At 40.1% G+C, this 23,746-nt stretch overlaps 1 protein-coding gene and 1 long non-coding RNA gene across 6 annotated transcripts; one reads left to right on the top strand and one right to left on the bottom strand.

Annotated features, from left to right (window-relative positions):
• Positions 1-6,623: 6,623 nt before the first annotated feature.
• On the top strand, positions 6,624-19,667 carry LOC103723647. The gene is made up of 2 exons (XR_606676.4): positions 6,624-6,927; positions 19,384-19,667. It is a non-coding gene; the product is annotated as an uncharacterized LOC103723647 (long non-coding RNA).
• Positions 16,678-23,345, bottom strand: LOC103723646 (potassium channel KAT3-like). 5 transcript variants are annotated; one of them, XM_026800187.2, is made up of 10 exons: positions 20,311-23,345; positions 20,012-20,203; positions 19,853-19,910; positions 19,452-19,769; positions 18,762-19,001; positions 18,546-18,644; positions 18,406-18,438; positions 18,133-18,318; positions 17,276-18,026; positions 16,678-17,024 (listed from the first exon to the last, which is right to left on the bottom strand). In XM_026800187.2, exons 1-10 carry the CDS (start codon positions 20,799-20,801, stop codon positions 16,912-16,914), a joined length of 2,481 nt encoding a protein of 826 aa, XP_026655988.2. In that variant the 5' UTR covers positions 20,802-23,345; the 3' UTR covers positions 16,678-16,911. The 5 variants fall into 5 exon arrangements, with proteins under 5 accessions (XP_026655988.2, XP_026655990.2, XP_026655991.2 ...); XM_026800189.2 differs by lacking the exon at positions 16,678-17,024 and having other exon boundaries at positions 17,094-18,026; positions 20,311-20,526; positions 20,629-23,345; XM_026800190.2 differs by lacking the exon at positions 16,678-17,024 and having other exon boundaries at positions 17,094-18,026; positions 20,012-20,167; positions 20,311-20,526; positions 20,629-20,886.
• Positions 23,346-23,746: the final 401 nt, after the last annotated feature.

The raw sequence follows: 23,746 nt of genomic DNA on the forward strand, positions 1-23,746 counted from the left end.
CTTTCTAATTTTTATTCTGCTTTGATCAAAGGCTTCCTGAATTATCATATGATTAGAATAAATAGGATGCTATCTTCTCTTACTAGAAGTGATTAATTCCTTGTTGACCTACTCATAATCTTCGTACACAATTCACCATATCCAGAAGACCTCGTACATAACTTATTGTCATGAATGAGTGTAAACCAAAATATGGGTTCATGTGCACAAGATACCATGGTGATCTCAGGTCATAGAATCAGTTGCACAACTCCCACTAAGAGAATCATCTTTTGACATGTAAGTAAGACTTCATAAGATTCTCTTTGTAAGTCAATTCAGTGAACTCATTCCTCTAATGAGCACCCACATCTTTGTATTAGTATCTCCACACAAATGATTGTGAGATCAATCATCCTCTGCATCGAGCATACATAAGACATGCCAGTCTTTCCGGGTAATCATTTATCCCCGACTCAATGTACCAATGACTGGGAATATATAAGATTAGGATTTTAGGATTTTAAGTCTCACTAGTATGATCTCATCATAGTCTTAAAACCATTGCCCTAATCTAAGGAGTTTATCATAAATATAATCAACAGCATATGATAAAACATAACGCCTTTATTCATATTTAAATGTCATGTACATGATTTGGACAAATCAAAAGAAAAAACCTTTCGCAATACATATTGCGATTGGCTTGTAGGGCATCTACTCTTTCACCTTAACCATTCTAACTGATTTTAGTTAGTTCGTTATCTTCTCTGTTGGTCGGTTATTCAGTCAATGTAATGTTATAAATAAGGTGTCTCATGTAAGAAGAACTCAACGAGAATAAAGAGAGTTTTCTTCAAGCTTCCTCTGTTCTCTCAACAGTTCTCCTATTGTTTCTTTTATAATTACTCTAATTTTTTCCTCACTGACACCATGAATGCCTTCTTATTAGGTGGGTATCTTGGATGAGGATGGTTTGCATTCATCTGGATCTACAATGTTATCACCCACTTCCCTCTCGATCCCCATTCTCAAGTTTGTCATGCTCTACGCTTCAAGTGGCAAGACTTGGAAGAACTTCTCTAAAGCAAAGTCAAAATTCTTCTCTTCCGGCTAACCTTCCCTTGTTTGGTATTCTCCACCAGAACAACTTGCATCGTTGTTGAATTGTCTCACAGGCACCCTTTTACCTCAAAGAAGGATGGGAAAATGGCTCGGAGCTCCCTGCGCGGACCCCAGCCCCTGGACATCTCAAATTTTTTTTTTTTGGTACATTGGCTGCTCACATTAATCTCGTGTGAGCACAACCAGTAGAGATAAGAGAAAGAAGACAGCTCATTCATGGTGAAGGAACAAGACTTCATCTGCCCCAAAAGCTGAAGCCTCGGGCCTTTCAGTGACCAGAGAAGTCGTCTCCGTTGGTTCTCGTGAGTCCATTGCAAAGTTACCACCATCTAGGGTATCAGATCCGACTCCAACAAGAGAGGTGTTATAACATGTAAGGGGGAATAATGAAACAAAAAAAGAAAAAAAAAACACATAATATTTATGGGTTTAACACTCAATTATATATATATATGTATATATTGCTTTTCTAGAATTTGTAAATTCAAGGGGATCTGCAGCAAAGTTTCCATTTGGAGCCTATTTGCGATGCAAAGCTATCTTTAAGATTCAGGAATCTTATCACGTTATACAAACTTGAACGATATATGACACGGGCGATTTCCGAATTAGATAGGCTTCATCATATCGCAGGCAGGTCTCGAGTAGAATATTAGTTCACTTCGTGGCAATTCCTAAATCACAGTTTAAAATTGTAAGCGAACGTGACTTTTTCATGGAGTGGGCCAATCACTGCGTTGGCGCAAAGGTTACTACCATGGTTTTATAGAATCTTAGTCTGTTATCCACTCGGCATGGAATCTCTTCATTCATAAATTATAGAAAGGAAATTTCTTTGCCTATCAAATACTTCCCATTGGCTCAATCACTTCTCTCTCTTTTTTTTTTTGGTAAATCTCATTCACTTCTCTAATAGCAATGTCAAGAAATTCTCATGGTTCTCTTGGGTGTTGAAGAGTGGACATGTTCGAGTAGATAAATATGAGCTTACACAATATACACACAAAGGATATCGCTTTTCTCCGATAATCCTAAACCCCTTGTAAGTACCCTAGTCCATGGTGTGAAGACCCGATTTGATTCAAAGCCCTTGATATATACCAAAATTTGATTGGTTTTATTTGTTTTCTTTTTCCGTCTTAGATTTTGGTAGGTGAGCCTTCTTTTGGTTTTTGATTCACTGGGTTGTGGAATATTATATTGGAATTAGGTTAGTCAAAAAATAGGCCAAGGTAAATTTAAGTTGTGATTAGGTTAGGTAGGATTTTGATGGGTTTTTTTAATAAGCAAGCAATGAGCGACAAGGACTAGCCTTCCTCCAAGAACGCTTTGCTCTCAAAATCTTTTAGTGAAGGATATGCTGGACTTTATACAAAGTTGTGGCAAGAATACTGATGGAACGTATGAAGCCCTTCCTCTCTGGCGTTATCTGTCAGGAGCAAGGTGCTTTTGTGAGAGGTAGGGGGTATTTCCGATAACGTCATGGTGGCCCAAGAGATGATGTGGGATCTTCAATGGGCCTCGAAGCGGCAAAGCCTGATGGCTGTCAAGCTGGACATGGAACAAGCTTATGATAGAATCAGGTGGAGTTTTCTTAGGCTAGCTTTGGAGAGTCTGAGTTTTCATGAGACCTGGATTGGTTGGGTTCTGGGGTGTGTCCGGGGACCGAGGTTTTCTATCTTGGTCAACAGCTCTCCATCCCCATTTTTCAGATCTACTATGGGGCTTCGGCAGGGATGCCCGTTGTCTCCGTACTTGTTCATCATTTGTTCTAATGTCTTGTCTCGATCGTTGCGGGCTGCGTGCGCAGCCGGAGAGCTGGAGGCTTACATCCCAGATCCAAGGGCCTAGCCGATATCACATTTACTTTTTGTCGATGACAGCCTCCTCCTGACTCGGGCTCACGTAGCGGATGCTCAGGCTATCAGGAGGATTTTGGCCACCTACTGCACTGTATTCGGTCAGAGATTGAATACCCAGAAATCCGCCATCTCCTTCAGCCCGAGTACGTCACTCGGGGTTCGACGGAGGATTCGGAGGATTCTGGAGATGCTCGAGCAGGACGGGACCTGGACCTACCTAGGTGTTCTGATCTCAGGTAGGAGATTGCGAGTTTCCGAGTGTACCGGGCTGGTGCAACGGGTCCAGAGCAGGCTAGAGGGTTGGCAGGCAGCGTCTCTGTCTATGATGGGTAGAGTAACGCTGATTCGATATATATTGGGCTCATGCCCTTCTATCTCATGGCAAATAGGTGGTGCCAAGGTCAGTTCTACTGAAGATCAAGCGACTTCTTCGTGACTTCTTATGGGGCTCACATAAAGGGGGCCGTGGGGTGCACCTGGTGGCATGGAAGAGTATCTACCTCCCTCTCAGGGAGGGTGGTCTAGGGGTGTTGTCTCTCTTGGAGAGACGAAAGCTGCTCCTCGACCAGATCCAGGATCAGGATGGGCGATCTTTTCCGCATTCTTAGGCAGGAGTACGAGCCTGGTTCGGATTGTGCCTGGATCTGGCGATTGGTACTCCATCCAAAGGTCGCGTTGTTCCTCTGGAAGGTGGTCTGGGACCGTCTTCCTACGAGAGCTATACTTGGAGGTCAAGGAGTGAGGATCCCATTGGAGTGTGGGGTTTGCGGAGTGGTCGAGATGGTGGACCATGCCCTGTTTTGGTGCACATGGGCTAGGGGTACTTGGCGTCTGGCAGGGGTCCCACAGGTCGTGTGGAGTTGTAGGGACCTGTTCTTACAGGCCATGCATCAGGGCTCGGAGTCCCCAGTGCTTCATCAGGGGGCGGTTCGAGCGAGCTGCACTGCCTACCAGATCTGGCTAGCCGGGAATGCTCGTACTTTTGGCGAACGACGTATGTCGCCGAGACTTGTGGTTGAGAGTGCCCGCGTTCAGACGGCAGAGCTGTGTCACACCATCCCTGTCGGAGGGACCTTGATAGCTCGAGACATTTGGGGTTCCCGCTCTGCTTCGGCATTATTCCGTACGGTGTTTTTCACCTAAGAGCCCCCACCTCCGAGCTTTTTCAAGGTCAATTTTGATGGATCAGTCCTGGATGGTGGCACGAGGGGCGGCACGGGTTTTGTTATTTAGGACCCGTCTACCAGGGTTGTGGCTGCTGGTGGTAGTCAGTTATTTGACACTTCAGTTCCGAGTGCGGAGCTGAGAGCAGCTTGGGCGGGCCTTCGCCATGCCCGGTGCGTGTTACAGGCCAAGTCCATCATCCTGGAGGGAGATTCAGCCACCGTTATCAGTTGGATCCGGGGGGATCCAAGGGGTGGCGGTAGTGACCATCCCTTGTTCCGTGATATTTGGGCTATGGTGAGGGATGGATGGACCTTTCAGGCTAAGCATATTTACCGTGAAGCCAATGGTGCTGCGGATTGGGTGGCTGCGTATGTAGCTTGTCACTTCGGAGGCACCTTATGGACTGGTGATGGGGAGCTGCCCTTGGCGCTCCGAGGTATCCTATTTTTTGACTTTATTGGGTGTATCCGTACCCGTCAGGTATGATCCATCCGTATTAGCAAAAAAAAAAAAAAAGAGGATATGCTGGACTTTTGAATAGGGCTTTAATGCATGGACTGGATCTAATCTCTTGTCTCTTGTCCTCTTTTGCTTTTATCTCTTCCTTCTTCTTTTGTTTCTTGTATTTCCCTTTCTTATTTTATGCCCTTTCTTATGTCAGTTATCAATGAAATATGACTTGCCACTGGTTTGCTCACAAAAAACTTGCAACATAGGGCGGCTCGGTCAGATCAGATCATCAGAGAGGGGCGCAATCCAAATTTGATTTATATCTAAATTAGATTAAAATATCAAATCCAAATCTAACCTAATTCTGCTCAAGTTGGACAATTGGTAATAATACTAATTTTATCAAACCATCATATGTTTCGGATCAAATTGGATCAAAAGTAATCTAAACACAGCATTATATATATATACACACCAGTTATTTGATTATATCTTAATTATATTATGAAATAAATATTAGTATGCAGATACCATCAACAACATGATCTATATTTCATTTGATTGATAAATGTGTATAGTTATAACCAACAAGAAAAATTATTGTCGGTATATACTGCAAAAAAAGATTGAATTTTTATAGAGTTTTTTGTATGCATACCCTCCAAAATATATAAAATTATATGAATACTCTCGTAAAATTGCTGTTTGTACATATATCATGATAAAATACTTATTTTATATACATACCCTATTTTTTCTTTTCTATATATACTCATACCATCTAATGTTGTTAAAAAATAAACAATTTAAATTTGAAATGATTAAAATATTCATATAGGTAGACGCATAAAAAAAAACTTTATAAGGATGCACATGCAAATAGCAACTTTGTAAGGGTATTCATATAATTACGTATATTTAAGAGGATATACACTTAAAAAATATAATAAAAAATGATCAAAATTTAGTAAAGATAATTCGACTATTTTTAATAAAAAAAGGGTAAAAAATTAATATTGTCATGTCACATAATCTCATGTTAATATCAACTCTTATAGAATGAATTATGTTGCTTTTACGAAATTCTCGCCTAAAAAACAAACAACTCAACATTTACAAATCACTAAAAAATATTTTACTAATTTAAGCATCTATAATTAATTTAAATTTGATATACTTTAATCTTTTAAAAATAATGAAGGATATATAAATATCATAGATTCAATAATGATAATTATATCAAAATCAAATAGAGAGTAGGACTACCAAAATGATTACCTAATATTCCAACTTGGCCGAGTCATGTGGCTTAATCTTTTTTTGACTTGTCCATCTAACTGAATCATAAAAGACTTAGCAAGTTCTAGCCGAGTTTTTTTTAATGAATTTTTTAAATGTATGTCCTTCTAAATATGAAAAATTGCATAAATATTCTCATAAAATTGCTATTTGCGTATATATTTTATAACTCTTTTTTTTGCATATCTACTTATAAGGATATTTTAGTCATTTTAGTTTTAGGCTGTTTTTTTTTTAATGATATGAGCTGGTATTGGTATATATAAAAAAAGATATATATGTAAATAATAATTTATGATGATATTTATATAATTTTATATATGTAGAAGGATATACATAAATTATATATATATATATATATATATATATATATATATATATATATATATATATATAGTTTTAAGGTATATACGGTGCCGGTTTTAGATCTGTCCTAGTGGATCCGAGTTTGGGTATGGAATTTAGTTATCCACATTCAATTAATATTCAAAATGAGTTATGTCTCAATCTAAGCTTCATTCAAATAATTTCGGATGAGATTGTATCGCATCATCTTCAACTCGATTACAAATCAAAACCAGTCAATGTGGCTCTGTAAATATTTTTTTTTATAAAAAAAAATTTATAATCTGATCTGAATTTAAACTGGACTAGATAGCGCTTCCACCATGTGTGTCCAAGAGAGAAGCATTCGATCTACATATTTAATCGATGTCTGCATATTTTGAATCTAAACTGTGCCGATAGTAGCAAAGCCCCGTTCTAACTGTCCCGGCGTATCAACCTGTTTTTGGCCGACTCAAAAAGCAGTTCTCATAAGTAAACTCGGCAGACATTAACAACCCTTTCTCCTCCCGACCGCCCACACGCCGCCTACTCTCGCCTCTCGGCTCCATCCGACTTCGCTGCCTCCTCTCGGCTCCAACGCACTCGGCGAGCGAAGGCACGGAGGAAAGCAAGAAGCAAGAAGCAAGAACGAAGCAAAGAGGCCAAGTAGTTTTACAAGCCCTAATCCCTCGCAGCGATCCTCTCGTCCAAATTCCAAGTATATGATCTCTCTCCTCTCTCTCTCTCTCTCCTTATTTCAGTCCCTTTATAATCCGAGCGCATTGAATTCATCAAGTATGGACGATTTGCGTCTTTCCATTCTGAGTTGATGGTCGCGTATCTGAGAGTTTCTTGAATTGGATTGAATGCGTCGTCTAATTATTGGTATAGCAATTGGATTTGAATCCTAGGTTTTTGGAGTCCTAAATTTTGCATAAGTAGGTTGGCAGTTCTTTTACAATAAGAAGCTATTTTTCGAGTCTGTTCTGATGTTTCTTTTATATGTATTTGATGAATTATGTGAATTTCTGATCATAATTGTTGGGGCTATTTTTCACAATCTAGAAGGTTCATCATGACATCATCGATCAACTTAATAGGTCCACCATTGGGTAAGCAAATTGGTGCATGCAAGGAAAGATCATAATCATCCCGATCCAACTGTTGGAATGATTGAGACATCTATGTCTAATTTGTAGTATAATGGGTCAGCAAGAAGGAGATGATAGCTGTTAGTGGTGTGAAACGGATTTACAGATCTGACTTCCATGAGGATGAAATATTTAACAAAAATAGATTTGCTAAAGAGAGAGAACATGAGAGAGAGCGCGCGCGCACGCACAGAGAGAGAGAGAGAGAGAGAGAGAGAGAGGTTACATTTAAGACTTTTTGAAACATATCTATGAAACTAATTATGAAAATATATATTGAAGAAAAAAAATCATACTCCCATCTGGTAACCTACTTACATTGGTGGCATTATGGACCGGGAACAGTATGCAGGCTTAAATGAAAAAGCTGTTGCTTAAAATAGATCATCACTGAGTAGCGGGAATACACATAATCCTAAAACTCCATGCAAATTTTGGATGACAACATCAACCCACCAGGACCCATCCAATTAAAAGGTGACAAAGCAGAGCCTATTAGACGGTCTTTGATGGTCCCGTAGCCTATATAAAAAAGAAATGAGGCTGGTTTACGAAGAAGCAGAGGATGGAAACTGTAGGTGAAAAAAGATCAGTTAAGAAGGCATTTTCTTAGAGGTGCATCTGTGATGGACCATGAGAGAGTACTGCATGAAGGAGGGAAGATGCAGAAGAAAAGGCAGAACACTGGGATTTGAAAAGCAAGATAGTATGATACCCCTACTTGAGAAGGAGAGGATTGTGATCTAGCAAAGTATCGGTTATAATGTGGGGAGAGAGCTCAATCTGTGGGACCTCATCCACTTCAACAATAGTCAGCTTGTTGACATCGGTCCTGTTATTGTCCTCAGCCTTGTTGCCTTTGGCCTCTTCATCATACCCTCGGTATATTTGCTACATCAGGTTCACCACCGACTCCTGATTGCAGATAGCTTGTTCATTGGCAACCTCATCCATCACCATGCTGCAACTTGTCATAGATATAAACTGTTGTTTGCTGCCACTTAGCCTACTTAGCTGCCATGAATTGATTTATCAAACTTGCTGTTGTATGTGATCAGGCCATTGTTGCGCCATGGAAGGTTAACAATGTTGATACGATCACTTAAACTACTTGCTGATCATGCAGTGTGTGTGAATGCGGTAATATATTTTTTGCTCCATCAAAAGCTACATAGGATTATGATGTTTCCCCCCTGTGGTGTGCACTGCTGATTCCATCGCTAACCATGATGGGTATGGTTACCATCACTTCTCCACTCATCGTGCAAGGGTTCAGGTTGCTTTCTTGAACAAACAATACCATGCCATGTGATGCTTACACAACCATCAGCAATCTCTGATTGCACCATTGTGCTAATTGCTTCGCATATGTTTCATGTATGCATGCAACACCTGCATTGTTGTTATTCGAAAAATCATAGAAGTTCCAGTCAATTTGACCTTGTCATGCCATGCTATGTCAATATACTTGTTAATAATTACGTGTGCGTAGCTTGCATTACCTCCATGCTGCGCAAGTCACCCCAACTATAAACATGAGATAGATAACATGTAGCAAATCATTTTTTTACCTCACTTATTAAAATGAACTAAGAACCTCCTCATTTGTAGAGGGCTTTTGCACATCTAGTTGAGCCTCTTAGTAATGAGAGAGTTTCATATTAGCATATTCCTGAATATCAAGGAATAACTCTTCAAGAATCCTTGGTTCCGAAGAGGGTCTCCTCACAATGGCATTGATAAGAACTAGAGCAATTTAGTATTAAAAAAAATTCCATTAAAAGAATACCTTGATATTAAGGGATCAATCTTTCTGGACCATTAGTTCCTGCAGAATTGTGTCAAAGATCGTAACCTCTTAAGATCAATACAAATCCATACCCTCCCAACAGTGATAAATAAATGAATGAATGAATAAAAGCCAGAAATACTTCTGGGATACATAACTGCATCATTGAATAGCTCTCTGCTGAATACATTTGAGCTATGGCTATGTTTCATCTAGCTGAAAAGAAACACCATTATTCATCCCATAGTTTAGTATCCTTTGTATATCGGGGGAAGTTTGGAGGTTCTCCGACTTCACATTATGGTTTAACATGCTCCATGCAGTTGAGGGAAGTCACTATTTTCTAACCATGCATCTTAATTATCCATGCTCAATACTCTCATATCAACTACAATGTAGAGAGACTTGATTTATGCAATACTCGATACTCAGCTTCGAGGTAAAAAGAGGATAAGGACTCAGACTTTGATAAGCTCATAGACAGTGATAAGCTTACTTAACAAAATGGTATCCCTCACATGCGGTGGGAAAAACATTTAGGATTTGTTTGGTTCGCAGGAAAAGAAGAGGGAAAAGAGTGGTTAACGGGAAAACAAAGAAATGCTTCTTGTTTGGTTGGAGTTTTCAAAGGAGATAGATGGAAAAGTAACATTCCCATGGAAATAAAATTTTCATATTTCATGGAAAAAAAATCCATGGGGGACATGGAAAAGTTACTTTCCTACCAGTTAGAATTGAGGTCTTTTTTTTTCAAAAGTATCCTTAAGCCATCAAAATCTATGGACAAGTCTTTTTCTTTATCAAGGGTATAATAGGTATTTAATACAACTTTTTAAGGAAAGTAGATGCTCAACCAAATATAAGCCACTCTGGAATGTGCCACTTTCTCATGATCAACCAAATATGCCAAAACCATTTTCTCGGGCATCATATTCCCAGGAATCTTCTCAGAAAAAATATTCCAGTGAGTAAATATTCTTCTCGCGAACCCAATGGATCCTTATGGTTTATTTATCTTTGTATCTTTATGTCCATGACATCCTTGTGCAAGAATAGAGAGTGCTTTAAGTTTTTTATGTTTGCTAGGCATTTGTTGTTTGTGCACATACTGGCATGCCTTCTGTGTAGTTTAATTTATGAGATAGAGTTAGAGGATCTCAGCCATTTAATTGAAGGTATGTTTTAATTGAAGATGTAATTGATCAACTTCAATTGAAACCACAGGAGAGTCGTCACCCATAATTAGTAAACCTTGTATCGCCTTCTAGGCCTTGGATTACCATCTAAGAGTAATGTGCTTCATTCAATGCATTCTCAGTAAAAGAATTGACATTTGCATTTCACAAATATGAATAAATCATTTTCTATTTTGGTGGGCTGTGCCTATTTCTTTTTAGCCATCATCTTCTGTTTCCTTCTTATTTCTTTAGCATCTCCTATTAAAATTATTAAGTCATTGAGCTTGCCGTGCCTTAATGGTTTGCGCAGAAAGTTGAAAATTAGAGAATATATAAAAGTTAGAAATATTTCAAATAATTGAACTTTTGCTTTACTAGTCAAATTTATCGGCATTACAATGCCAGAATAGATGTTGCCTCTTTTCTTTCTTTCCTTTTTCCCACTTTTCTTGCAAAGGGTGTTGTTTGGGTTAGGCATGATTGTGTGTATGTGTTTTTTTCTTTTTGTGTGGGGGGTGGGGGGTGGAGTTGGGTTTCACATGTGCATATATGCACTTGTGTCTTGTCCAAGGTCTGCTGAACCGGCCCATACCAGCCGGTTCAGCCTGAACCGTACCGGTAACGGCTCCTACCGGTATGGTTCGGCTATACGAAATGGTTCCGGCCCAATAAGATCGGAACTACAGCGTTACTAGGCCGAAATCGGGTAGTACCAGCCGGAACCGGCCTGTACCGGCTGCGTACCGGACGGTTCCGTCTGGTTAGGCTAAGAACCAGTGCGAACCGATCGGTTCGCACCGATTTCATTTCCTATGGGCTTTTGGCGGCCCAAAGTCACAGCGCGCAGACGCTATGACTTTTTGAAAAGGCCATAGCGCGCACGCGCTGTGGTGCTGTGGCTATTTTGGCCACAGTGATTTCGTTCGGCTATAAAAGCCAAACGACCTCACAAGAAGGTCGAAGAAGGCCTTCCCAAAATTTATTCAGCAGAGGCGTACCAGAGGCAAAAGGTTGATTCAGATCTTGGAGAATATTCATTCAACAAAAGCCAGAGGCAAAAGGTTGATTCAGGCCAAGGCTAATTAAGGCGTGCTTTCTTTTTCCTATGTTCTTTCTTTCATTTTCTTTTAGAGGTTTAGAAAAAATAGCACCAAAATTGCAAAATAAGAGAAGATCATGCCAAATTGCAAATTAGATAAATTATATGTATTTTCTAAGGTAAAAAAAATTATCGTCCTCATAGAAATGGACTCATCAACGAAAAAGAACTCTGCAGAGCGTGATATTGGCTGGAAGCATGGGTGAATGCTCCAGAAAGGCACCAGTGGCAGTGCAACTATTAGCACCATAAGTTTAAGGGAGGAAGGGTAACCAGGTTGAAGCAGTACTTAGCTGGTAATTCTGGCGAAGTAGTTGCGTGCCCCACATGCCCAAAGAAGATTCGGCTGTTGATAAAGATGAACCTTGCTGATTACAAAGAAGCCAAATTGATGGCTGCCAGGAAACAGGCGGAGGTGGAACGCCGCAGAGCCATCTTCCTATCACGCCAGGGAGTCAGAAGAGGCCTCCTCTGAAGATGACGAGGAGGCACAGATCCAGGCTACCATGCAGGTGAGCCTGAATGATCAGTGGCAACAGGAGGTGATTAGGCATAGGGCTCGATTTGAGCCTTCGTTCTATGAGTTGGGCTCCGATTCTGCGAGAAGCAGGCCAGATCTAGGTTTACAGAGGACCTCTTCAGTCAGGAAGGGCGTCAGTAGAGGCGATGGCCAGATTGAATCTATCATGGGTGCTTTTGGTGGCCAAAAGAAGTCATTCAGAGGGATTCCACTAGAAGCTTCAATCCATGATTTAGATCCGCATGCCTTCTCCAGCAGAGAATCGAAGCAACGGAGGGTTGACTCAATACTGAAGAAAGATAAGAAGAAGAATATGTGGCGAGTTATTGGATCTTGGTTTCACTTCAATCACTTTCTAGCGAATGTGGCAGACAATACATACTACAGGTCTGCCATTTTCTCTATATAGATTGCCGGTCCTGGTATAGATTCTCCAGATCCGAAGGACATCTACGGTGAGCTTCTTGACAATAATAAGGAGGAGCTAGAGAATTGGATTGCCTCATATAAGAGCAAGTGGCCCACATATAGACTGAGTGTGATGTGTGATGGTTGGACCAGTCCTAGTAGGCGGAGGATCAACTTTCTGACATACTGTGATACAAATTTTTTTTTTGACAAATCGGTTAATGCTTTGGATCAGGTGCACGACTTCACGTACATCCTCAAACTTATGGAGGAGGTGATTGATCAAGTAGGAGAGAAGAATGTCGTACAAGTTGTCACTGATAATGGGTCGCAATATAAGGCTGCCGAAGAGATCTTGACGGAGCGGCGGCTTCATATTTTTTGGACTCCATGTGCTGCACATTGTATCGGCCTCATGTTGATGGACATTGAAAAAATTTGTAGGGTGCAGCATACGGTGGAGATTGCCTAAAGCATCACCAGGTATATTTATAACCATACTTGGGTTCTTTCATTGATGAGGAGGTTTGCGGGAGGAGAGATTTTGAGATTAGGAGTCACACGGTTTGCTACCAACTATGTTGCACTTGATAGCCTTCTCGATAAGAAAGCAACCATATGTCAGATGTTTGTCGGTATCGAGTGGCAGAATAGTAGATATTCATTTTACGGCACCGAAGAAAGCAGGATCGAAGACTTGGTGACGAGGCAGACATTCTAGCAGTGGGCCACTGCGATAATGAAGGCTATCAAACCATTATATGAAGTGCTGTGGACCATGGATAGCGAGAGATACCTTCAGATGGGCTTTCTATATCACATGATGGAGAGGGCAAAGGCTCAGATCATGGAGGCAGATGCCGCCCATGCCCATGAGTATATCCAGATCATTAAGCGGCGATGGGACTACCAAATGAGTAGAAACTTGAATCTAGCAGGTAAGCAATTACATTGAAAATTAGACTGCTCTTGTATTTGTATAATTTTACTAAGACGGATTTTTTTATGTGTAGCATACTATTGGAACCTCCGATTTCAGCACAACGTACCTAGAATTGGTATGGATGACGAACTTCTGGTGGCTCTGCGTAATGTCATTTACAAGATGGAGTCTGATCCAGAAATCGCGGCCCTATGTCTAGAAGAGGTAACTTAACTTTAGTGGTATATATAAGTATACCGGTATCTTCTATTATTAACATAGAGGAACGATGATTCTTTTTCACAGACCAAATTATTTAGAGAGGGCAGCCATATTTTAGACAACGAGCAGCTGTCGCGAGTAAGACAACTATGAATCCAGATATGTTACACATTTAGAGGACATTCATCTGGCGTTAGATGGTTACTAATATGGTACTACTATCTATTTTTTTCAATATTCTACAGCTGAATGGTGGATTCATTTTGGGATATCTGCGAAAAATCTTAAGCGGATAGCTATACGGATCCTCTCTTAGACGGTCGTCTTGAGTAGCTGTGAGCGCAATTGGTCCACTACAATCTACGGTTGAGGCTAAAGTGCATTCAGGAGGAAGTCGAGCTCAAGTATGCAGATCCGATCCATAGGGCTTTTGTTGATGATGACGATGATCCTATGATCGGCTAGCTTGTAGGCCAACTGTAAAAGTCGGAGCTTAACGAGCCAGAATCGCTTCGACGACCGGCCAGTTTCATAGCCAGCGAGGTTAGAGTCGATGCAGATCAATGGGCTGAGAGTAATACTCCACGCCTTCCCACAACTGATCAGCCGTAGCCATAGGGGAGCCTGTCACCTACTTTTTCCTCGTTCAAGAAATTCTCTCAGCGAGATGATTAAGAGAGGCTCACATGAGGACACTACGGTACCCGGTCGACTCAGTCAGGAGGGCGACAGAGCCAGGCAGAGAGGGACACGATGGGTAAGAAGGCAGTTGTCCAGCAAACCAAAAAAAAAAGAAAAGGGCCCAATGTAAAGCGTCGAGGAGGAGCATAGAAGGCTACAACGCCGCTTGGTTAGAGGGGTGGGTTGATATACCTTCTTATTATACTGATGATCCGGATATCTTTGAGAAGCATCGCCACTTGATCCGATTTTAGATATTCAAGAGTGATTTAAAAGTATATAATTGATTGTATCTTGATTTTAAAATATTTTATGTTTATTTCATGATTTGTATTATTTCAAAGAAATAAGATGCAGCATCTAGTTTAAACTGGGATCATAGAAACATTAGAAAGTATCCAAAAAATATCAAATTATACTTAAATTTGTAGAAAAAGTTTGAAAAGAGAGAAATCTCCCAAAAAAATAAAAAAAAGTTTGAAAAAGTTTGAAAAAAATTGCCAAACTGTACCGGTACCGGTTCGGCGATCCTTGGACTCTTGTCCACAAGTCTAGTAGAAAAACCTAAGTTATCATTTTGACTTCCTAACCTGAGATTCATGCATGATATTGCATGCAATGAATTGTTATTGATACATTAATTGAGAAGGAACTTGAGTCCTCGGAAGTCCGTCCCATTAGTTTTATAGTCATACTCTTATATATTGCAGCAAATTTGACACCAGATCTGAATACTGCTTTTATATATTATAGATGGATGCTTGACATTCAAGTTAACTTTGTAAAATTATAAAAGCTTCAGTTGTAAGTTCCAAGCGATCACATCACGATTTCCTTCACTTAAATTACTTGCTAAGTTGTGTTCTTGAATTTTAAAAAATGGGCAGCCTAGTGCACGAGGCTCCTACCACTGAGAGGTTTGGGGAGGGTTAGATATATGCAGCCTTACCCCCGTGTACGGCAAGATTTTTGTGTTTCAAACTCGGGACACTCATGTTATGTTATGATGGAACAACGTTACGGTCGCACCAAGGCTCACTCTCTGTTCTTTAAATTTGGGACTTCCAATTTCTTTTTGGATGTAGCACATATAGGTTCAATACTTTCAGCATCTGTTTTCCGAGCATAGGGGAAGGATAGAGCCACCCAAGGTAATTTATGCAGGTCCAAGAGATTGGGGAAGCACCATCAAGACTTGAACCCGAAACCCCCTTCCAAAGGTGAGGACAGGTGCACCACTAGAGTTCTGCTCAATCCACTGCTTTCAGCATGTAGTGTTTGGACTTCTTTAAAGTGTGCTAGGTAAACTATGTATTTTTAAAAATATTAAATGAGAGAACTTTGTGGTTCCTTTTCTATGATCATAATTTTAAAATTATCCATTTTCCATGTCATGACATGGTTTCATGCTCTTCATTTTTTGTAAAACATTTTTGGTAGAAATAAAAATATTATAGCAATAAAAGATGACTTGCTAAATTGAAGACTTCGAGAATATAAATGTTGCTGAAGATCTGGCAGAGACATGCTCTGAGATGCGTATTGTGACACTTGTCTTGCATGCGGAAAAGCTTACTTCTTCATTGCAATGAGCTATTTGTAAGATCACACAATTGTTGCTGTTGTAAGCGAGTGTATATTTATTTTTTGCTGCAAATCTTGCTGTAATTTGTCAAAGATTTCGCAATCCAGATGCTGGTGGTAAAAGATGTTTTGGGCATGAAAATAGTTAATGATTTTTTTGTTAAAAAAAAAAAGAAAAAAATGATTAAGCGCATTCTTTTGCACTCTGATAGTCTAATTTTCACTTGTATATAGAGAAGTTTCAAGAGTAAGCTTTAGAAATCGTCTGGTTCTTAGATGAGGTGCCAACTGGCTTGAGTTGGTAAACTCTCTTGTATTGATGCATGAGACGTGTTCAATCCCACTCTGACTCCGGTATTCAGCTAGGTTTCCACCCATCTTAGTTCTCAAAACAAAACAAATAAAAATAAGCAAAGGTGGACGTTTAGTTCTTTGACCAATATCACCACGATGCCACCTTAAGAAAGAAACATGAAGGAGGCTTTCTTTATGGGGTAAACATTTATCATTTTATCTGCTGGATAAGTTTGTTTTCTGTACAGAAGCTCGTCCATTCCCAGTTAATTGGTCAACAGAGTACTCCTAACACTCCCAATATACCGGGTTCCCTTTTGATGTTTGAGAAGACTCCAGTTAATAGCAATGCCAAAAATAATGACATTTTTATGATGCCAAGCTTATGTTATAAGATTTCTGGTATTAGCTCCCTATGGGACTTAAAGGGGTTCTTTCTACATGAATTTCTATTGACAGATATGGACTCTGAGCAATCAATTGCTTATAAATCTGTTGATGTTTCGGAGTACTGTATGTTGAAAGTCTCTTAAATTCCATCAGCAGTATTCAAACTTCCACTGACCACTGTTTATTTGTTTTTCTGTTATCTTATCTTTAATTAAACATGTTTCAGTTCATTTCGTAAGTTTATCTTCTAACGGGTGCAATTGATTAATGTGAATCAGGTAGAGGGTTATCGAACTACCCAAGTTTACAATTTAGTTACTATTTATGATAACATTAAAAACTATGGCATAGTTTTCCTTTACTCATCATACATTGCTCAAACCTTACATTCTTATGGATACAGCTATGCCATAGCCTTTGAACAATAGTTAGGTCGCATCACTGTTTGCAGTCTTCAGTTATTCTCAGATCTCAAGGAGAAATAAATGGTCCCCATCCCGAACTGTGCTAATGTCATCTATTTCTGCATTCTCATGGTTGACTACTTTTGTAGGATGGTAGCCGACAAACTTCTCACCTGCATATATAGCAAGATATGGATACAACCAATGGAGAATAAGACAACACAGAACAATTCGTGTTGGTGTACTCTAATCAATCCCAGTTCAAGGTTTAATATTATAGATTAGGTTTATTTTGTACTTTTTAATTCATGTAAATCAATATAGGCACCAAAATGGAAACTAACCAAACTTATCCAGTAGTATTTGCATATTTTCCAAGTTTCATCAAGTTTGTTTGTTAAAGTGAAAAATAAACGATACTTACCCCCAATTCTGAGGAGCTCCTCCAGAGAGTCAGGTAAATTTATTAGCTTTCCAATTGGTTCTCTTGCTGTTTTTGTGTTTTGAGAATGCATGTAAATGGTGACTCTTTTGTTGGTTGCTTTCATGGTATTTCTGTCAACTAAATGGTTGCCACTCTTTTCCCAAGAAATTGTCTTCATGTCAGCAACCTGCGAGTATCGAAAGCAGGGACACCATCCTCTGGTATCATGGTTGTTACCGATACTTCCATTTGTAGCTGCTCTCGTTTCAACAAATTCGATCTCGTGGTCTTTTGCAAGTCTTGTTCTGCTTTTTTCATTACTTGATAACAGGTCAATGGAACCGTTCTCTCCATGTTTCTCACCCAGAGCCTTTGGTGTCCACCTATTGGCATCAGGATTTTCCATAATAGCTCCCTGTTCAAGCAAGATTTTAATAATTTCACTATGGCCCTTCTGAACAGCTGCATGGAGGGCTGTTTGTCCATTTGCATCTGTTGAATGTGGATTAGCCCCAAGCCTTAGTAGTTCATGAATTGTGCCTGGATCATTGTTTTCTGCTGCCTTGCACATTATAGACCCTATATCCATCAGTTCAAGCATTGCTAGTTTGCTACCTTGATAATCATCTTGGTACCATGTAGAGGGATGCTCACTTCCTCTCACAGGCCCGCTGTCCTGCCATTTGTTGAAGGCTAGTCCTGGATCCCCACGCTGCACTCCAGTGCATAAGCTTTTGTGTAGTCTTAGCTTCTGTAAAATTGAGTGCAGAAGCATCAGCCTGATGTCTGCCAAAAATGAGAAAATTATTCGAGATCTTTACGTTGGTATAAACAGGTCAATTAAATCCTACATATACCTGGAAAAAATTGTTCATGATAACAGTTCCATCTTCCTTTTTTTCTCGAATAATATTCATGAATGCGGCCTTGTTAAGCCTTAGAATTTGTGAAAGTTCAGTGGTTTGAAAGGTGAATGGTTGTGGCCTCTCACATAGAACTCCTATCTCACCAAATATTTCCCCTGCAGTTGCCCTTCCATGAACCTGAGAAATACAAGTGCTGTAAGCCATATGCTGAGTACGTTGTGGTGCATATGCATGTTTATTGATGTATGAAGCTAAATAACTTACTTGTTCGGTTCCATCTATATATGATTTCATATCCTGCAGCAAATTCAATTATCAGCCATCTTAGTTGTCACTAATAAATATTGCAAAATTCTGTGTGAGAATCAGTTGTGATGTGATGGAAGAACCAGATTTGTACTAACCACTGCTCCTGATACCAGTATATAGAGATCTGATGGAGCTTCATTCTGCAGTATTACGTCTTCCTTGGGTGGAAAATACTCAGCTTGCATATCTGTAACCTATTTATTGGGGGATGGCAATTTTAGTGTACATACAATACTGGGATTGTGTCATATATTATTGGAATTGCTCAGTGCTGGATATTCTCAATCTTCAATCAGAGTTTAATGACTCACCAGTAGAGATATGAAGTCGAAGGAAACTCCATGGAAAAGATAGACCTTTTGAACAATGGGAAAGAATAGGTAGTGGGCTATGCTTGAACGAATAGCTTTTGGGAGACTATCCAGAGTCTCCTGTTGTTTCAACCCCTCTGTCTTGAACCTTAAGCATATGTGAGATAACATTTGTTCCTCTATGTGCTGGGGCAACTGATTTCTTGCTGCAAATTCAGAAGCAGCCTGGATTGTATCCCTCTGCAGCATCAAAATGAAGATTCAGAAATAGAGCTGAATGCTCTATTATATACATCATAGTAATGCAAAGTACTGTTTAATTTTGTAGCTCTACAAGATATCATTGTAAAGCAGTTAAAAAGAAAATGCGGCATTAATTCATTATCATACGAGAAGACTTATAAAAGTAGGTCTTCTGAGGAAGGAGTCACAAATAAAATAATGCTATTTCTTTTTCAACCATCCTAGGGAGGAGATACAGGTTTTCTATTAAAGTGATATTTGCACATCACATCTTAACGTTATGAATCCACTGACTCTATGTTATTTAGTAAATCAAAGAACTATTTCTTGTGGGTTGAGATGTCATAACCGTTTGTTGCTCATTTCTACTCTTAATCAGGTGAAAGGATATGTAAGAGAAGTAGAATATGAGACCTCTTGCAAAATGGGAGTGAAAATAGAACATACAAAGTTTCTGGTGCGGCTGGTCCAGTGAACAACAAGGTTCGTCATGTTTCCAATGAGGTAAGCTGTCAGTCCCAAATTGAACAGCATGTAGAAAATATCAAATAACATCTCTCTCGTGTTCTCAGCATGTAAGTCACCATAACCAGTTGTTGTTAGTGTTGTAATAGACCAGTATATTGCTGTTACATATCTAATCCACAGGCTTTCTTCCCTGAAGTCTGGCATCGCTGCACCTATCCAGGTTCTCTTTGGATCAGGATATCTATCAGCAATCATGTAGTTAAAACATCCAGCACAGTGAACCGCATAAAGTGTGACCTGCATCAAAAGACCATTATTATGCGATAAAATGATGTTTCTTTTAGAAAACAAGGGTAATGAAGAAAATGATGAAATCTTACGGAGACAAGTTTTGTGCACCGTGTCCAGAAGTAGTTGAACCGGATATCCTTCTCGAGTCTTGAGGATAAGAAAATTAGCCCTTTAAGTATTCTTCTTTCATAGAAAACATCTATTGTTTGAAAATACCCATATAGCAAGGTAAAGGACAAGATTCGGACCTTGCAAACAGTGAACTGACCCGACGGAGGCGCCAGAGTCGGAGCATATTGAGTAGCTTAAAAGCTAGGTCACTGCCATGTTTATTAAAGAGGAGGCTGATTGATTGAAATGGAACTGTCGAGCATACATCAAAGATGAACCATGATGATAGATACCTGTGGAGTTCAGATTGTGTGAAGCTAGTGTAGCTTCTAGAGTTTTGCACCATGCAGAATTCACATGGAATTTAGAGAGACCGGTAGGGTATCAATTATTAATATCGAAGCAGCAAGAGAATAGATGTAGTTCGAGTACTAACCTGACTGCAATTCTCTTGTGGTCATCAACGAGAAGATAAGTTTTGCGATCGAGGAAAGCAACAAAGAAGGTGAGGACAATATCGATTGCGAAAAAAATGTTTACTATGTTATCCACAAGACAGAGTGTGCCTGGCAAGTGTCTCAGAAATGCAAATTCAAACGGGCAGATCCAGGCCGAGTAGACAACCAGGAGAATCAGGAATATTTCCCAGACTCTGAAGAAAAGATGAAGGGAGAAAATGAAATAAGCTGGCTGGTTCTTCCATCCTTCATGTGTGAGAGATTTAGGAGTCATAGGGTGACTAACTTTTATATACCTGTAATGAGGATCATAAGGAGAAACAGTATATCTCCTCAGCTTGGTAGACTGGTTTATTGTCGCTCCAAGAGATGGCAGCAGATCACTGGAGAAGCTGTAGACACCATTTTCCATTTGGAATCCATCATGACAGAAGCGCTGTAAGCAGGACTTTACATAAGAGAGGGACATGGTTATAGTGTGATGCTTCTGAAGACTGATATGTATGGGTAAGGGGTTGTGGAGTTGTCTAATATATACTGAAGGTGGTGGAGTTGTCTAATATATGCTGAATGTGGCGGCGATTAGTATTTCTGTCTTATGAGCTGAATGTGATCAACTGGAGGCAGCAAAGTGCAGATAATGAGTTGAACAAAAGAAAAGTCTACAGCAAGAAAATAAATTAAAGGCAGGCCTTTGCTTTTGGCTGTGTCATAAGGAACAAGAAAGAATTCAGGCTGCATGTGTTCGATATGTGGAGGTACTGGAAGTGGCAGACATTCAATTTTTTCAGAAACAACTGCTGGTGATTTTGGACCGGCATTACTAGGAAGGTGGTGGTGGGAGTTCCATTAGTGCGTGTGGCTGGTGGGAGGGATTTTATCAATATGCCTCTGAAGCAAGAAGGGCATGTAATCTGAATTGACTGAAGTGTTGTCTTCAAAAGGGCAAAAGTAAACCAGGAGACCCCCTTATCAGGTTTAGCTATCTCAATTACATGCAATCGGCATGCACCGGTAGGAGTTCTTAGTGTTGAGGAGCAAGAGCATCCTGAAATAAACGGCAGAATTGGATCTTTTAGTCATGTACTTAAAATGCTAGCAGCGGATATGTGAATTCGAGCACGAAGCTGTGCTTTAGCAGTGATGTAACTACTGGTTGAATGAATGTGGCGACCTATTTCTAGTGGCTATTGGCTGGCTGTCTGATCTTTGATCAGACGGCTGAGATCATTATGCCGTATCATTCTCTGCCTTCCAAGAGAGGTATTTGATACTTCTCTGATGGATGTGCGTTGATTTTTCCCAAAGAATGAGTATAAGCTTGCCGAACTGACAGGTAAGAAGAGCTTTTCATGTAGATTACCACTTAATTTGCTTTTTAAGAGCATCACAGGGCCCTCGCCCTTGGGTCCTTATCTATTCCTGTGACTCGATGTTAGCCTAGGTGGGGGCTGAAAATGGATCATAAGAGTGATCTGGAAGACAATTCATCTTACTTGGAGCAATTCAGACTTCAAGTCCGTGGCCACCAACTTATTTATGTGAAGCCAGGTTGTGTCGGCAGATGATTGCAGCAGTGCCACCCGTGAGGACCCTCACTTGAGCTAGTACTGGAAGGTGGCTTCATCCATTATATGAGAGTTCAGATACTGTGGATGATTTGCAGCGCCAATTCTGGTAGTGGTGGGCGCCATGGATGCATGAATGGGTGTTTTCGAAAGATGGGATGTTGGCCTTCTGGGTCATGCTAAGGATGTAACGATTAGCAGCAAAAGCCGACCAAATGCAGCATAATTTGGGGCTCTTTTTCCACAGTCCACACGAGAGAAGCGGGATGACATTTTTAACTGTCGTTGGTTTCATGGAACTTTAGTCTTGTACTCTGTGACTAATCTCCCTCGCTGCATCAGCTTCCTGTGATTGGAAAGGGGCTAACTGAGGAGGGTTATTCTGAGGGTCTTGACTAAGTTTTGCTGTTTGACTTCATGGGATTATTAGCTTTCACGGGTGTTGGTGGTAACTGGGCTCCCCTGGTCCAGGAATTGGCTTGGCGTGGGGAAGGCTGAACCCCTGGCTTAGAAGGTTTCGCAGCTTTAATCATATGGCCTCACATGTCAATCCTGCAAAAAGCTAGTACCATTTCCCGTTGTTTTCGGGCGTTAGCATCACCACTGGTTGGGATTGGTTGGGAAGCTAATCCATAAACTGCAATAGCTGGTTGGAAAATGATTGAGCTCTTTCTTCCTGTCATCTAGTGTTAATTGACTAATATTGGGTGTGTTGAATCCACGTGAATTGTTCAAAAGAGAGAGAGAGCCTGGTCGAGATTTTTTGAAGATACATTTAATGTGCATATTTCCTTTTCATGTCCAATTGCTTGTATTCATTAATTCCTTCTTCTTTTTTGAGAAATATTCATTCTTTTCTTTGGTCAACTTAGAATTTTGAGAAAAATAGGTGAGAGTATAAAATTCAGAAAACAAGCTGTGGATGTCGAAGGAATCCACTCAAGACCAAATGCCTATGGATGGAGATTGAGGAAAAAAAAAAAAAGATTGGCGTGAAGATTATTGAGACCCCACTTTGGATGAGTTCAAGTTATGACCATAAAGATTTTTTTTTCCGCCATGTATGGCATTCTTTAAGTATTAAATTTGAGATTTTTGCACCATCTAAATATATGTTTCTTTTGTAAGGTAGCACTATCTAGAAAGAGAGACTTTGTTTAGTCAACCAGCTAGTTTATTCAAGCTATATATCACATTACTCAATGGGATATCGTGAACATGGTTTTCTTCTTAGTGACAATAAGGAGGGTGAGGATTTCAGGCCTGAGATAATAAATGTTAAGTTAATTCTCTTGCTGGGCAGCAAAAAGTCTTGAATGGTACATTTCCAAATTTTAGGACCCACATATTTAGAGTGCGTGGATTAGGTCTAGAGTGTTAGATGAAGCTATTACCCATTGGTCTCTCTGGATTTCTGAAAGCAGCAGGATGGTTTTTTCGTTTGATTTCAGCGACCCAAAGGATACCCGTGGCTGGTGATTGCTGAGACCGAGAGCACGGTGGTCCTGCGAATGAACTGGTACTGTGTCCATCACGTAAGTTCAGGTGGTCCCTTCTGTAGAAAAAGCCACATGGAACCTGCCCACATTTTCAAAGTCTCCATTAATGTTTGGATGTGGATTTATCTGGACCGGTGATTGGATGACATAGTGGCTCAGGATTCTCTTCAGTGCGCGAATTGCATCGTAAAGTGCTGTACTATATGGCCGTCATCAGAAGAGAAGATGGATAACTATCAGCAGCAGTATTTCATGTATGAGAGCAACCCTATCTCACTGTTTATGAAAGCTTACACTGCAGTGGACCCGTGCTCATGAATTAGCGTCTCAGCATAAAAATCAACGTG

The sequence above is a fragment of the Phoenix dactylifera genome, chromosome 4 (genome assembly GCF_009389715.1).
Source record: "Phoenix dactylifera cultivar Barhee BC4 chromosome 4, palm_55x_up_171113_PBpolish2nd_filt_p, whole genome shotgun sequence".
Classification (NCBI taxonomy): domain Eukaryota; kingdom Viridiplantae; phylum Streptophyta; class Magnoliopsida; order Arecales; family Arecaceae; genus Phoenix; species Phoenix dactylifera.

Coding starts and splice junctions, on each gene's coding strand:
- LOC103723646 (XM_026800186.2), bottom strand. CDS start 20,801: ATGTCCCTCTCTTATGTAAAGTCCTGCTTACAGCGCTTCTGTCATGAT. Junction 19,770..19,852: donor GGTGCACAAAACTTGTCTCC/GTAAGATTTCAT, acceptor CTTTTGATGCAG/GTCACACTTTATGCGGTTCA. Junction 19,002..19,451: donor CCAGCCGCACCAGAAACTTT/GTATGTTCTATT, acceptor TTGATGCTGCAG/AGGGATACAATCCAGGCTGC.